Consider the following 17798-nt stretch of genomic DNA (forward strand, 5'->3'; position numbering starts at 1 on the left):
GAATACATCAAGAGTTTGGAATGGTTTTTCTACTAAAAGTGCCTATCACAAAGGAACAGGAAAATTCATATTTACACTAAAGATAAAGAACGGTTATTTGGCTTAAGCAACACATGTTTTAAATAGCAAATTCTCTTAAGTGCTCTGCAAGTGAGATCTGATTTGCAAAAAAGTTGGTTTACATACAAAAATTTTAGGCATATGTCCAGTTCTATGGGTGATACTTCCCATCAATATGGTTCACAGGGTATGACATGGTATGTTTAATAATTTAGCATTTGTCTCCACTAACTCATTTCATGGGAACAAGTATTTATGCCGATGTGAAAAAAAGAAAGCGGAAAAGAAAGAACAAAGAGGTGAAAGAAGCGTTTTATATTTGTCAAGATATTAGGACTGGTAGGTTCTTCTTATTTCACCTTTTTCTTTTTTTTCTTTTTTTTTTTGTTAACAAACTGAAAGGTACCCTACAATGCTACTGGATTTGTGCCTCTTTATCCACATTTCCCCCTGCACTACTCATCTTTACACAGGGATATGAGGTGAGCACCACCAGCACACGCTGGTCTATGCTCAGATGCAGCCTGAAAAATGCAGAGTATGGCCCTGGGGCACAGCAAGCTGACTGGCTCTCACAGACCAAGGTCAGGACCTTGGCCTTTTATCATTAGTGTTCTGTGTACTGCCAGCCAAACAAATGCACGCTCTGAGAGACAGAGGAGGCTCCAGGGTTTTATACTATAAAGTCATACAAACACGGAAGTACTAACAAGCAGGAGAAAACACTAATATATCTGGAGCAACACGTTATACAGTTTATTTGACAGAGGAGTTGAAATTGTCAGGAAACTAACTTGACTAATTTGTAGCTAGTATTAACAATTCTATAAAGTAAAATTCAAACACTTGAACATATTTTTCATCATTAGCTCTTTACAATATGTTATGAAGCACATGGACATAGTTTTAACTCTCATTATTTTTAAGCATTTGGCCAAATGTACTAGAAAAGATTATCAAAACAATAGTACACCTCAGTAATTTCAAAAGGCAAAACCAAGAAACATAAAAAGACCGGAAGTAATATTTTCTTTAAAAAACTTCGCTTGGTAAAAATAAGTTATAGTTGCACATAATTTACTAAAAATCTTTGTCAGCTCTGAGTTGAATTAAATAATAGTAACATTCTTTTAGCGCCCTTACTGTGATCTGGATGCTATTTTAAGAGTTTAGACGTATTATCACGTCAACTCTCCACACAACACTGTTAGGTAAAAAGAACCATCATTCTCAACTCATCAATGAAAAACTGAAGCACAGAATAATTTGCTCAAGCTCATATAACTAGTAAATAGGGGAGTTATTTGATTAACTTGAAACCTCATACAGATAACTGAAACCTCATAATGATTACATTTATATAACTATTCCAAGGAAAAATACCTTTAGAACTATATAAATATATTCATACTACCCATGTTTTAAAAGCATCAATTTTGTGCTTTTCTTCTTGCCCCAAATCTACCCACAGATCTACTTGTCACCTTGCTTAAACTGAATCTTACAAGAGAGAAAACCTTGCTTAATAACAACAATGGAAAAGATGGTGATTACTTGTTTTATAAAATTATTTGTCACACTGAAATATAATTTGTTTGAGGTGGCTTTAAGCAGCAAGCTACCAATGTTACGTGATACACATCAAGGACACAGCTTTCATTGTGGTAGATCTGGTTTACCTGAATCAACCATATTGATAAAATCATATGAAACCATGTAAAAATTGAATTAACTACACACTTGAAAAGCAACATATATATCACACAAGGAGAAACACAGCCATCCCTAAAAAGTTGGATAAGGCATAAGACTTCAGCGTCCTTGGACTTGAAATCACCTGTGTAAGGATTATGATTTCTCAGAACAAGAAGACACAAGGAGAATTTTTCTTTAAACATTCATAAGAGAGAAAAAGGTCAAGACTATGCCATAAAATGAAAATTAACAATGAAGTTCTTATTTGTATTTATCTGGTTAATCATTTTGAGTTAAGTATTTTTTTATTTCCTTAGACTAGTACATAAGAGTTAATGAAAGTGGATTTGGCTTTTCCATCAGTCTGTTCAAATTTAAAGTATCTGACATTGCCCATGGGAATTCTGCCTCAGGCAATATTTTCTGTTGGTCTGGTATGTATAATGAAGGTACGCTATCTTATTGCAGCTACGGTTAAAATACAAAGAAAAATGACACTCAGGTGTTCATATTTGCTTAAAATACAAAGAAAAATGACACTCAGGTGTTCATATTTGCTAGCTGGTCTTCCTTTTAGTATGTATTAGCTGTGGTGTCTTTTGTCAGTATATACAAATGACGGGTACAATGCATGCCTAGCAACTAGGAAATTGAGTAGTTTTTATGTGTGGCTAATAAAAACCACTCTCATTACTTTACAGTCCCATACTTGCTATACAATACTTTACCACAACATTTAAGTCAACTTACATGTGTCACAGGAAACATAAAATGGAAACAATTTATCAGTGATGTGTAGCACGTAGATGAAAACTTCAAAAAAATCAATCTTCAGCCTAAGTTAGTTTCCATAGCCCCTGGGCCTACCACCGTGTTTGCATATAGGAGGAATTTAATAAATCTTCAGTTGTTAAAAAGTAAAATTATACAATTAAAGACCTAAGGAAATAGACCGCATTCATCTGGAATACACACATCGAAACAAGAGGTGACTGAGACGAACAAACAGATTATGTCAGTGTTCCTAAACAGAAAGAACCGAAAAGGATGATGTATTTCTAAAGAAGCTGCTTACCTTACAAACAGAAAGAATATTAACATTTATCAGTTTCTTGATGGCCTGCAAAAAAAATATATATCGATAACTTTATATAGATTTGATCATGGAAATGACTGCATTAGATATACATATATGTCAGTGATCTAGAGACGCATTGGAAGTTTCCCCAGATACAGCACGGACCTGGGGAAATGACAGGAGTTGGGGTGGAGAGGTGATTTTAGTTTACCGTCAGTGTTAGAGTACTATTCTAACAAAAGCAGCAATTCATGCTAATGTACAAAACCCAAGGTATATGTGCAAGTAAAATCTGAAAGCAAAAAGACACACTTAATCTAAAATAAATATGAAAACTGCAGTTTCCTTCCTGATAATATAGAAAGGAGAAATGATTGAATCTAAGATTTTCAACAATTTCCTAAAAATTTACATATTTCTTCAATGATATGTTTTTCTAGTTTTTATTAAAGAATTATGCATGCATCCAGGATACAGCTTTAATTTTGGTGGAGCTAGTTTACCTGAATCAACACGTACACTGCTATATATTAACACATTCATGATTTTTAAATTGGTGTTTAGAATCCTAATACTTAAAACAGAGCTGTTTTGATATAATAAAAATAAGAATAAAACTAGAGCTATTACTGAACCTGGCACTGTACAAATGAGGGTACACATGTTTTCTCATTCAATCCTTCTAACATCCCTACAAACTGTCTATTTTATGGGCGAGGGAACAGATATCAAGCATCGTTGAGATCACCCTCAGAGTAACTCAGGTAGCAAGTAGGAGACCCAGGGTGTGAACCTCAGGCAGCTGGACCCTTGAGCTCACAGCCTGAGCCATTATGTCATATTGCCCCCTCTGTTCCTGTGCATTCCTTTTGTTACTGTAATATACAAAGAAAGACTTACATTGTCCAAGTCAGGAATTTCCAGAAAGTATTCAGGATACTCATATGACATTCCCACGTTGTTCACTGAAATAAAACAAGATCATTAGCTGGCTAACGTACGTATTTTATAGATTTACTGAAATAATGAGATGAAAGATTTCAAGGCTAAAATGATAAGTATGATGACATCAAATAGTATTTATGGCTGGAAGGACCCTTCCCACACCTTTCCATCCAAAATCTATCCCTGTATGTACAGCTCAAATGTCTGCTCCGTCATTAACCCGACTCCTGACAAAGGAACTTACATTTACCTCCTGATTTCCATACCCCTTAGAATATGTATATTCCGTTTCTGTGGTACAGTTATTTATAGATATTGCTTAACCCCCTCTAGATCCTAATTTTTCATAGTATAATTTTAAAAGATGGAGAGTACTGTAGTGTTGGAGACTGGAAACTTGAGTTTTACTTTCAACAATTTCAGAAAATGTGTCTTAGGAAAACTCATGTATGATACGCATCTCAGTCTCTTCATCTCTAAAATGAGAGCTCATTTAACCATTCAACAAAACTAGAAAGAAAAGTCAGTTTCTGGTGTCATGGAGCATACAATAGAGTCGGAGGAGAAAGGCACTAAACAAAAAGAATTTAAACAATTATTTCATTACAAAATACATGGTGCCATGGGAGCCTATACCTGGAAAGTCTGATTTCGTTCGGGAAGTGAGGAAAGGCTTCTTGGTGGAGGCCAAGGGAATGATTCAGACTAAATGCCTCCAGTAACCATTCTTCCCTACTAGACCATAGGCCTTAAAAGACCTGCAGGTCGGGTGTTAGCCTTCCTCATACCCCACTCCTCAACCACCTAACGTAAGATTGGCACCACAAGACCATAGGGAAGCTATGAGAAAATGTACGTATAATTGGGTATATGATTAATACTCAGATATCTTATGGTTTCCTTAGCCTTGGAAAGACAAAGACAAATCCACAAAAAGGAACATTTGTAGGAATCAAAATATAAATATCTTAAAATTTGTTTTAACCAAATAAATAATGAAATGGATTATCTATCTCTCTATCTGTATTTAATAACCACGACAACTATATTAAGTAGTGCCCGTTATTATCTCCCTTTTACATATTAGGAAACTGGAATTCACAGCAGTTAAATAACTTGCCCAAGGTTACAGAGAATTCAAACTCAGGAAATTTGACTTCAGAGGCTGGGCTCTTAACCACTACATGAAAGTCATCATGGGCCTTCATCCAGTATTCAGTTCAGAAAACAATATCGGTAATAATTGGATAATAAACAGAAATCTGATAGCAATGTTTAATAAAACTGTAAAGTATTAGAAAAAAGGTTTCAGTAGCAAACAGATAATGAAATTATGATCAGTCTGCTAAAGTTTATAAGGAATTGTGCCAGATAAACCTGATAGTAACAAGAGTAACTTTTTCAATAGGCTAACAAAATTAACAGTTCAAAGGAACTCAATAAGGGTTCTATATTTAGCAGAAAGCCAGTCACTTGAGGCTGTGAGTTTCAAGATTTTCCTTGCACAATTTGGTCAGGATGGCTTGGACAAGATCACTGAAACCTGTCTGAAAATCTGTAAGCAAAGGATAATGGCCAAGTAAACTGTATTTAACTAGGATTCATGCCCATCTGAATAGGGGCTGTATCTAAACGTAATTAATAACAGCAGGTCCAAATCTATTTTTATTTTACTCAATAGGTTTTCCACCCACCAGGGTTCTAGGAATCAATTGTATAAAAGATCTGTTAACAATTAAGTCAAAGCTAGTTGAAGGTAAGGCTTTATATTCATTTGTCTTTGCTCTAACCATCTACAGAATTATAAAGGATGAATAACTTAATTACAGCGTGACTAAGAAAAATAGCAACAACCAAAATACCTGTTAAAATGCTACACATGAACAAAATATTCTTTACAAAGTCAGGTTAAGATAACAGAATCCTTGAAGAAAGGTTTTGCCAAATGGTAATCTTCATCAGGATTTAAAAAACAATTTCTATCACGTGCAGCCAACTCCCTCCCCCTTCACTCTTCCATATCTATAAAACTGTCTATTTTTCAGATTCCTTCCTAGCCCATGGTAAAATTAATGCTCTATTTCAAAATGCTAGAGAAAAGTATATGACGTAAATACAAATCTTTTAAAATCCAGATTTGGTTTAAACAACAACAACAAAAAGCTGGGAACTTTGCAAGCAGCATAGTAGACTGCAATCTTTGCAACATGTATTACAAAGTCAAGAAAGCCCATGAAGAACTAGCAACTAAGCAAGCAAGTGGTGTTGCTACAGCTCAGGCTGCACTGCCAACAGTCTTCAGATCTGACTGAGCAAAGGGACGCCATCAAAGTTACCTATCTACTCACACAATGGAAACGTGAGCCATCTATTTAACACAGCTCTGTAAGAAAACCTAGTCAACATTGAGAACTTCAGCCCAAATAAACAAATAGTATCGTGTATAAGGGCTACACTTTCATAATCAAAAATACACATAAGAAAAAAAAAACATTAAAGCTGGAACAGATCTTTCTGAACACTTGGCAAAATGTCCTATAGTAGGGATTAGGGCTCTTAAATCCCTTCCTGTGCTATTAGTTGCACCTTTTGCTGATGGAATATATGTTCCCCGTAATCTCTCCACAATAAGTAACCACTTCAGAGCGCAATTATTTAAGAGTACAGAGGAAAAACAACTGTTGCTCTCAAACTGTTATTTCCATAAACTTGCGATCTTTTGGAAAAGGCAAACCTGCAGCAATTTTATTTGGAGACATTAGGTGGCAGCAATAACCAAAAAGCGGGCAGAAAGCTTTCAGGGAACTGGAAAACAGGCTTTGGGTAGGAGTGAAGGATAGAAATATTTCCATTATAACTTAATCTTGTTAAGAATTGGTACATGCAATGCCATCTTTATATATCATAGGATTCATTATCGGACTCACCAAACCAAACAATGCTACAAGTTGTCCCAACATTATTCAGATAGTTGCAAATCCTTTCTAAATGGTAGCATTTTAAATCGGCATTAAATATCTGTTCATTGGTGAGAGTTTTTTTTAAATTCTTCAAGTGAGGCAGGCACCAGAGACAGATTTAAAATTTATATTCAACGAACTCACAAAACCCTTTTACTCGTGTGACACATTATGTCTTTCAGAAAACAAATAATGTCTACATAATCTCAGAATTCCAACCACCTCTACCTCACTATTCATCACTGGACCGCAAATAGATGAAAAACCTATTCCATCAGTTTCTCACTGAAATGTTAAGATTGGGAAGAGCTCAACAGAAGAGATGAAGCAGAGAACAGAGAGGTGAAGACAGACTAAGAATAAGGTCAAGGTAAGTGGAAAGAGAAAGAGTGGAGGGCGAAGGAGCAATCCAAACGGAAGCGATTCTCAGAGAACGGTCAGTACGCCAGGCTCTGCAGTGCTCACCATGGCCCCATCCAGAATTTTCGAAAACACTAATATCGGTAAGGATTGCATTTGAAAGACTCCGAAAATCCAGAGTTAATTCTGAATGTTATATAAATGTTCTAAATTATATCAGGCTAAAGTTTAAAAATCACTTCCACATCCTACACTTAAAAAAAGGATATACACGAGATTTCTGTTTCTTTTCCATTCATTTGCTGCTGCTGCTGACCTACCGGACTTTTAGAATCCTTTATCAAAACCAGCTGCTATAGAGATAATGACGTCATTAGAAAATTAGATTTTTGGTAACTGGGTTGGGCATGATGCAGGAGCAAATAACAATAAATTACTAGAAAATAAAAATCCATTTGAACAAACACAGTAATAACAGATACAGGCTTGCACACACAGATCACTTTCAACCTGCTGTTTTTTCCAGATAAATCAGAGGCATAAGAAATTAAGGTGGTTTAAAAATATATCGCCTAATGGTTGGGCTTCCCAAATGTAACGCATAATGCTAAGTATTCTCCATTTCCTTCTCATCAGATCAAAGTAGAAAATATTAAGTTTACATTTCAGTCACATTTGTAGTTCTATACACTAATGCAGTTCTAGCAAATTAAAGAAATGGAAAGAGAAATGGAAAACCTATTAGAATTCATTAATAAAAATGGATTAGAAAAAAAATGTTGCCACTTCATTATGTTTCAGAATAAACTGAACTTTTTTAAAAGTCTCCGTTAATAACTGTGTGTACCAAAAGTAGGGAGGACCCTCTTCTGTCTTAAACTTTGGAACCAAAAGGAAATGGATCTCGGAGTCCACCAGCTCTAGTCCACCAGCTTCAAACAAGAGGCAAGTGATTTCACCCCAATAAGCATGTTTCCCCATTGTTCTTACATGTCAAATAGGGATAATAATCTAAGAATTAAATGGGATAATATACATAAAATCTGTAACCCAACGCCTGGAACATACTAACATGTTAATAAATGGAGGATGAAGTACTATTGTAGTGTGGTCATTTATTCAACAAGCATTTACTGAACTCCTATTTTGGGCTCAACCTTGTTCTAGGTGCTGGGGACGGAGCAGCTCAGGCAAGATCCCTGCTTTTATTACATATGATCAGTGTCCAAGTGGAGAGTTCTTTCTGAAAGAGAGCTGTGGGCAACAGTTAACCAGAATAACTGTTTATACTGATGAAATTTATTTTAATTGCTTCTCTACCAGAGTGTGGAAAGTGATGCAAAGAAAATTCCTTTTTTGCCTTATTTAACATATTGCTGTAGCTAGCACATGTTCCTACTCTGACAGATGATATTTGGAATACCACGTAAAACATTTTGAAAACTTCACAGTTTTCATGCACTTGTGAGTCGCAATTTCTAAATAAAACAGAGTTTACAAGGCTTTAAATTCAGTGCCTTTAATCAGAAATTGAAAAAACTAAGATTGAGTCAGAAGTAACACAACAGAACGTTTCATTTCCACTGTTTAATTATAAATTGCTATGTGATCCTCATTACAAACTAGGTAAGATTCGCCATACATAAACTTGGAAGAGGGGACGAGGAAAGAACGATGACATGAGGTTGATAGTTAAATCTTAGCTAACAGGAGGAACATTTATCAATTTCATGAATTACGGTTCTATTTATGTTTCTGAAATCACAGGTCATTTACCCAGTTTTAAGTTAAAGTTTCTGCTCTAATTAATACTATTAGTGGCTTTCTATTAAAAGGAAACACATTTGAATTCCAAGTCTTATTCTAACTTTAGAAATCCAATCTCATTCAACACATCTAAGTGAAGCTATAGTTCAGTCTGATAATGTTCCTGGTGAGTCTCCTAGTATTACAAAAATAAAAAAATTCCATGTACCTCTTCTGCTTTCCATGATTGGCTACACCAGGCTTCTGCCTCATTCAACACAAAGGAGGGCATTTATGCCAGAGATCCAACTGTCTACTTGAATCTCCATTTGGATTTCTCATAGTCCTGTCAAGTGTAACATATCCCAAAGTGAAATGATCATTTGTTCCTGATCCAGGGTTTCCTATTGCAGGGAAAAAGCACTCAGTTGCTCAAGTCAGAATCTGGAAGTTGCTAAATACTAATTGTATCATCCAGGATAATGTATTTAACCTCTGTAAGCCTACTTCTTTGTCTGTAAAATGGGCATAGAAATATTAATATCTACCTCATAGAATTGTTGAGGATTTAATGAGATTCATTAGCATGGTGCCTGGCATATGCAAAAATGCTGAATGAATGTTGGTAACAATAAGTAAAAACAAAACAGCTACTATTATTATTCCTCACTCCTATCAGACAAGACCTTTGATGAGGGTTTTCATCAGAAATTTGTCCTGTTTCTATCTGCTGCACATCTCTCCAGTCAATCCACTCCTATCCATTCCCACTGCCATCATGCTAATAAACCATCATCATATTACGTTTCATTGCTGAAACAGCCTTAGTGCTTTCCTTGTATCAACTCTTGCCCTCTTCAATGTGGGAGTCAGAAGGATCTCTCTAGTATGATGTCAATTCATTGCTTAAAACTCTACAGTGTCTACAGTGTCCTTCCAATAAAGCCCACATGCATTAGCCATTTGTGATCTGGGTCTGATTAAGGAAATAACATAAGGACATGGGCCTGGGGAGGAAGGAATGCCGGATGGCCAGGAGGAATGCTGGATAAGCTGACCACAAGAATGCCACCACCCCCATTCCCTACACAAAAGTGCAGAAGTGGCTGATCATTATCTCCCTTCTAATGGCTTACTCCCTTGCAGATGTGGAAAACACTGATCTGCATGCGCAGTTGACCGCTGTTATGACCTTCCTGGGGTGGTGATAACGAGCAGTCCACCATCTTGCCCCCAAAGCACAAGGGCAACACAGTTACCAGGCAACGAAAGCCTGCCACTTTCAAAAAGCCCGCCTTTTCACGCAAGCCTGCTTTGTACCCAGCTTATAAAAGCAGCCAAGCAGAGCCAGCGCCAGTCATTTTGGAGGACCTTCCTTCCCTCTGTGCTACCTCCCCTGTGCTCGAGCATAAGCTCAATAAAATTTGTCCAGAGATTTGTCTGTGGTTTCCTTTCAATTTCTATCTTGGGCAACCCAAGAACTACAACACCGGTGACATAGCCACTGTCCTTTGCAATCTGTGCTCTAGATTTACAGATCTTTTGTCAGTTCCTCCAGTTTGCCAAGCACATTACCTCAGGGCTTCTGTACGTACTGTTTCTTATATCTAGAAATCCTTTCCACATCTCTTTTCCCAGGGTTAACCAGCCGTCAGATCTCAATTTAGACGGTGCCCCAAAAATGTATACACATTTTAAGAAAGGAAAAAACTGTATTAAAATTGTAATAATATATACTGATAACAAAAGATGAATACAAGTCATGTGTATACATTTTTCTGGCACCCCCAGTATTATTTTCTCAAAGAGATCATTTCTGACATTCTTAGCTTTCTCAGTAACATACTTTCACTACATGCAACATACTCCCATTACTTGTTCAATGGCTGTATTCCATGAAAGCAGAAACAGTATCAACTTTGTTTACTGCTATATCTCTGTAATTTTACTTGTTGAAGGAATCAGTATGCGATTGAATCCATCAATCAACAAATAGGAAAGCAGAGCTGCTGTATAATAAAGAATTTGTCTGGTCTCTGTCCCAGACTCCTGGGGTGGAAGTTCTAAACCTTTGGAATTCCCAGGGCAGTAGGAATGTCTTTGTTAATCATGGTGGGCCTCTGGATCACACCTGAGTTTATACTAATGAGAAGAATCAGAATTTTTTAGTCTCCAAAAAGACCAACTGTGTAACTAGAGGGTTGGGGTTCTGAGTTAGCCCAACCTCTGGAAAAGGGAGGTGTGCTGGAAATTGTTTCATCACTCCACCAATGATTCAATTAATCATGCCTCCATGATGAAACCCCAATAAAAACTCTGGACACTGAAGCTCAGTGGAGCTGTCTGGTTGGTGAACACACAGATGTGCGATAAGTCCTGACTCCACAAGTGGGCCCAGAAGTTCAGTGTTCAGAACCCTCTGAGACCTTACTCTATGAGTTCCTTCATTTGACCAGTCTTGATTTGTATCATTCACAATAAAACTGTAATCATAAGTATACTACTTTCCTACATTTTGTAAGATGTTCTAGCAAATATTAAACCTGAAGGGGTCATAGGAATCCCCAAATGTATAACCAATTGGTCAGAAGTGCAGGTGGCCTTGGGACCCCTAAACTGGTAAGTGGTGTCTTAAGGACAATATTGGTGGGGACTGTGCCCCTGAACTTATGGAGTCTACACTGCCTCTGGGTGGTTAGGGAGAGAATGTGGCTACTTTACAAAATGTAAGTTTGGGAAGTGTTCTAAATGCCTAGAAGGCATGAAAATCATATCCTGGTGTAACAGGGAAACTCCACCATCTCCACAGACTATCATCCTATCATACTCTTGTAATCCTTTCCTATGCACCTAGGCTAATAGCCTCTGCGCTTTCTTTGTCCTGAGATATTTTGTATCTGGGCTACAGAGAAACAAAACAAAACAAAACAAAAACAGGGATGGGGGTTGGGGTTGGGAAGGGGAATACTTCCAAACATATGAAGTTTATCTTCAATGCTCTCTTAACTAATTTTATTTTGCCCTTCTAGTTTTCCCCCCTCAGCACCCCACTGATCACTAACCTACCACTACAATTTCCCATTTAAGACTCACCTTTTCCATTTCAAATGATTTTTCCACGTCTTTCGTAACTAAAATAGCCATTTCCTCAGGCTGACTGATCCAGCAAGTAGACAGGTAATAACTGAATATATTATACTAATCCCAATAAGATATACATAAAGATGTTACTAGCCCTTTCAGAGATATTTACATTTCAAAAGAAGGAAGCTGAAAACTAATTTCTAATTAGTAAAATTCCTGAGAATAGCAAGATAATCTGTAGCTTTATGTATTTCTAAATCCTCTGAAGAAGCCAGGCTCTTCTAGTTGTAACTTCATCAATTGGAACTAGGAAGCCACATAACTGCCCGGTATGCTCAAGTTTCCTTCCTTCCCAGGGATCCTAGAAAAGTTTTCCTCAACCCATCTCCTGCAGCCCCATGGCTCCTTCTCCTAGGCCTACATCTACTTCCTCTTCTGTTGGTACTTTGAGGACAGCAGTAAGGAAGCCATCTCTGGATCCCAACCCAATTAATTACCTGGTTTGCCATTTGGAAGCCAATGCTCTTGGGTCTTTTTTTTAGAAGCTTGAAAACTTGAGTGTAAACAGGTAGACACAGCACCTCCACTTAATACATAGAAACAAACACAGGAAAGTACCCAAAATGAGGACATGAAGAAACATGTCCCAAAAGAAAGATCAGCCCCAGAAAAAGAACTAAACACAATGGAGGCAAGCCATCTACTTGATGCACAGTTCAAAACACTGGTTACAAGGATGCTCAATGAGCTAAGTGAGAACTTCAACAAAGAGATAGAAAACAAAAAGGAGATAGAAAACAAAAAAAAGAACCACTCAGAAATGGATACAATAACTGAAACAGAGAATACATTAGAGGGAATCAACAGTGGACTAGATGTAGAGGTTTGAATCAGCAATTTGGAAGACATCGTAGCAGAAAATACCCAATCAGAACAGAAAAAAAAAAAAAAAAGAAATCCAAAACAGTGGGAGCTGTTTAAGGGGCCTCTGGGACAACATGAAACATCATTTGCATCATAGGAGTACCACAGGAAGAGACAGAACAAGGAATTGAAAACTTATTTGAAGAAACAATGATGGAAAACTTCCCTAACCTGGTGAAGGAAATAGACATACAAGCCCAGAAAGCTCAGAGAGTGCTAAACAAGATGAACCCAAATAGGCCCACAACAAGATACATCATAATTAAAATGCTAAAGGTTAAAGACAATGACTCTTAAAAGCAGCAAGAGAAACACTGTTAGTTAACTACAAGGGAGCTCCCATAAGACTGTCAGCTGATTTTTTTTCAACAGAAACTTTGCCGACCAGAAGGGAGAGGCAGGAAATATTCAAAGTGATGAAAAGCAAGCACCTACAACCAAGATCACTCTACCCAACAAAGCTATCATTTAAAACTGAAGGAGAGAAAAAGAGCTTCCCAGACAAGAAAAAGCAAATGGAGTTCATAACAAACAACCAAACCAATACTACAAGAAATATTAAAGGGACTTCTTTAAGAAGGAAAAAAAGATAAAAAAATATGAATAATAAAATGGCAATAACTACATACCTATCAACAATTCTTTAAATGTAAATGGATTAAATAATCTAATCAAAAGACATAGGGTGGCTGAATAGATAAGAAAACAAAACCCGTCCAAATGCTGCATACAAGAGATTCACTTCAGACTGAAAGACACACACAGACTGAAAATAAAGGTATGGAAAAAGACATTTCATGAAAATGGAAATGAGAAAAAATAAAGCTGGGGTAGCAATACTTGTACCAAGCAAAGTAAACTAAAACAAAGGCTATAATGAGAGACAAAGAAGGACCCAGTAATCCCATTTCTAGGTATTTATCCAAAGAAAGCCCAGAACAGTACTTCAAAGGGATATGTGCATCCACATGTTCATTGCAGCATTATTACAAGAGCCAAGTTTTGGAGGCAGCCTGGGAGTCCATCAATGGATGAATGGATAAAGACATTGTGGTATACATATCTAATGTAATATTATTCAGTCCTAAAGAATGAAGTCTTGCCATCTGCAACAACATGGATAGACCTAGAGGGTACTCTGCTGAGTGGAGTAAGTCAGACAGAAAAAGACAAATGCAATATAATTTCACTTGCATGTGGAATCTAAGGAAAAAATAAATGAACAAACAAAACAGAAACAGACTCATACAATTAACATTTTGATGGTTGCCAGATGGGAGGGGGGTTGGGAGAGTTGGTGAAAAAAAGGGAAGTGATTAAGAAGTACACATTGATAGTTACAAAATAGTCATGGGGGTGTAAAGTATAGCATAAGAAATATAGTCAATAATATGTACGGTGTCAGATAGGGATTAGATTTATCAAGATGACCACTTCATAAGTTACATAAATGTCTAAACACTGTGTTGTACCTCTGACAGTAATATAATATTGTATGTCAACTGTAATTGAAAACTTAGAAATAAAAAAGAAATGTAACCAGAAAACAAATGAAACCATTTAAAAAAAAAAAAAAGTCTGATCTTAACTCTTCATCTCTGCTCAAACTATCTTTTAAGATACATATTCCAAACATTTGACTATTCTCCATCCCAGAACATTCTTGAAAATAGTAGGTTTTAGGAGGGAAAAACGGAATACACTTTCCAAGTATTTCCCATCAACCGTAAGGTTGCCTAGGCCAGGATAACCAAAAGATATTTTTGCATTCAGCTGAGGAGAAAGGAAGGATACTAATTAAAAAATAAACTAATAAGTACTTTAATGGAACAAGTATTCACTTTATAAACGGTATAGGAAGAAAAAAGAATAGTAAGGTCTATTCCAGCCTTTGCAATTAAAAATTCTTTGCAATCAACAGACTTTTATTATTTATACATATTGTGAAATTATGAGCACTGTATACAAATCGACAAAAGTCGATGGGCAAATGTTCAAGAAAAAAACACTGGCCCAAAATGGCATCACTTGTGCTAAAACCCATACCAAACCTACATTTAATTCTGACCTAACTGCTGTTTCAACCTCTCCCAGAAACAATGATAATAAAGGAGTCTGGAATTTTTTTGGTCAAGTACCAGGTAATCTTTCAAGTGGGTCTTCTCCATTTCTACCCCATCCCATAGAAAAAAGGTTATTTGCATGATAAAAACCCTTGCCATTCCTTTACCCTCAAAAAGAAGATATCCTGGTCTAAAAATAATCCTTCCTTTTCTTTTGTTAATAGCTTCACCCTTCCTCCTATAAACATCTTGCATTTTGTACAATCCCTAGGCTCCCTTTTAGGTGCTAGATGGGATACTGCCCAATTCTTGAATTGCTTAATAAAGCCAATTAGATATTCAAATTTACTAGGATGAATTTTGCTTTTTGAAAGTAATAACTAGGCCTGAATACACTAAGCTAGCACAGCACCACAGGTCACCCTGTACCAAATGATTCTCTTGTTTCTACAACTAATATAAACCATAACAATATGGGTGGAAAAGACCTTGACAGAATTTGACCTGGGGAAATTCTTGGTATGGGATAGGATACATTAAAAGCTTGATAAAGCTATAGTTGATTTTTTGTTAAGTGAATCACAAGTAACTATATTTTTCCAGGAGGGCCTTTCTATTTTGTTTTCTAGAATAAAGAGTATCACTTTTTCAAAGTTAAAAAGTCATAGTCGTGGAATTTGAAAAAAGTCTTATCTGTGGCATACTTGAAATCCAAGGCTACTCCTTTGGCCTTGGTAAATTATGCCTCCTGCAATGTTTGTGCAAAGTCCTCCAAACCAATTTGGAGCACACATGAGAGTCTCTCTTGAGGAATCAAGTAAGCATTATAGCAGTCACATTTTGTTAACCAATTGTTTGCTTATTCAAAGGAATACTGATGTCATTTTCTCTGAATAATTGAAGTTTTTTAAGCTTTCTCAAATCTGTGTTTCTTGGCATTTGCCTGAGATAAGACAGCTGATGCTTACTTATTTTACATAACAGAATTAAAAATTATTCTTCAACTTATCAACTTTACGTATTTATAGAGTCTTATCAAGTTGTGGTGACCTTTTAGTATAAATTCACACAATTCATGGTTGTTTTCTTTCCACTTATCTTACTGAAAATGTAATGTTTCTCTCATGACAAAGGGCTTTAGCATTTCACTTTGAAGTTCTGAAAATACTAATTTTCTTTATTAAGCACTGACTATACTTTGGTGGTTAATGCTATTCAAACAAATAGAGTGTACCTTGGTGATTTATTTTTCTTTTTATCATCATGGGTTTCGTTAACATTCAGTAGAAAAAAAATCCTTCCTACGACTTAATATGGATTGCTAGATTTTACTAGAAATCAAGCCATACGTTTACTATTTTAGGTAATGTTATAAACGCAAGACTGACATTGAGCAGAGGAGGAAGGAGAATAAATAATTTCCCCCTTACTAGACAGAGGTGGGGGTATAGGAGAAGAGAGAGAAGAAAGAAGGTGAAGGGGCTACACATCCAGTAATCGTAACAAAACATCAACCCCCCCACCCCCGCCAGGCCCCACAAGTTCTACGTCCACACAAGAGAAGGAACTAAGAGTTGGAGTTGAAATATGACCTAGCAATAAGATAAAATTTAGCTCATAAAAGTGTTTTAATAGTTCCCTAAAAAATCTTGACAAACTAAAACTACAATGCAATATAAGATATCTGCTAATAACTGTCAATAATAATTATGCAAAGCTTATGATTAAGGAGACAGTTGCGGTAGAGTGGGAAGTAAACTAAACATATAGCCAGCTAATAAGAACATATGTGGAAGGACTGCTATAAACTTTAAAGGATTATGCAAATATCACCTACAATTATTTGTATTATTGATCTGTAACCAACTAGAAAACAAAAATAATGTGTGAGTGTGTGTGTGTGTGTGTGTGTGTGTTTGTCTCAATAAGCATTCAATCAGAACTGTTTAATTATACTGTAACTTTAAAGTAGGGTTGCTCAACCACAGCATTATTGAAATTTTAGGCTGATCATTCTTTGCTGTGGGAGTCTGGCCTATGCATTGTAGGATGTTTAGCAGCATCGCTGATCTTGGTGTATTAGAGGACAAAAGAACTTCCTCCTCCCGCTGCTCCATTAGTGACAACCAGCAATGTCTCTGGACATTGCCAGAGACTGCAAAACTGCCCCTGGTTGAAAGCCACGTTAAAGCCTAAGAAAAATCTAGAAATTATATTTGTGCCTCTCCCACACAACCAAGGATGAGAGACAGTCAAGACGAACTACAGCTAGAAGTCAGTCAGTAGGCACGCGTGGCTACGGAACACTTAAAATGTAACAGATATGCTGTAAATGTAAAATACACACTGGATTCAAAGACCTACCATGCAAAATTTTTCAGTAATTTTCATATGGGTTACACGCTAAAGTAATACTATTTTGGATACAAGTGGTTAAAATAAAATACATTATGATAACTAACTTCATTTGTTAACTTTTTTTAAATGTGGCTACTAGAAAAGTTAAAATTATACTTGTGGGTCGCATTATATTTCGAATGGACAGTGCTGAACTTGTGCAAAAAATTATCCCTCCTTCCCTCCAGGCAGCCTTTAATGACAAAGAGCTCTGTCCTCAGGTTTTTCTTTACATTCTTGACATTCTCCTTGGATTATCTCGGGTCTCATTTGCTTCAATATTACTATTCACAAATGACTTATCTCCAAACTCTACTTCTAGTTTAGAGCTCTACTGAAACCTAGATCCATACAGCCAACTACCAAGTTAACAACCCCACCTGGACATGCTAGACAAATCCCAAAAGGATCCACCTCCCAGATTCTGCATTTTAGTAAACAGAACTATTGACACAGACACTCAGGCCAAAAACCTGAAAGTCATAC

At 36.5% G+C, this 17798-nt stretch overlaps 1 protein-coding gene across 1 annotated transcript in view; it reads right to left on the bottom strand.

Moving 5' to 3' along the window:
- Positions 1-17798, bottom strand: part of HSD17B12 (hydroxysteroid 17-beta dehydrogenase 12) — a 137619-nt gene that overhangs the window by 33551 nt on the left and 86270 nt on the right. The window contains exons 5-6 of the mRNA XM_081063862.1: positions 3734-3798; positions 2831-2875 (exon numbers count right to left, since the gene is read on the bottom strand). Of these exons, the coding sequence (XP_080919988.1) occupies positions 2831-2875; positions 3734-3798 (110 nt within the window). The remainder of the gene's footprint in view (positions 1-2830; positions 2876-3733; positions 3799-17798) is intronic.

This window comes from Rhinolophus hipposideros, assembly GCF_964194185.1.
Source record: "Rhinolophus hipposideros genome assembly, chromosome: 10".
NCBI classification, from domain to species: Eukaryota; Metazoa; Chordata; class Mammalia; order Chiroptera; family Rhinolophidae; genus Rhinolophus; species Rhinolophus hipposideros.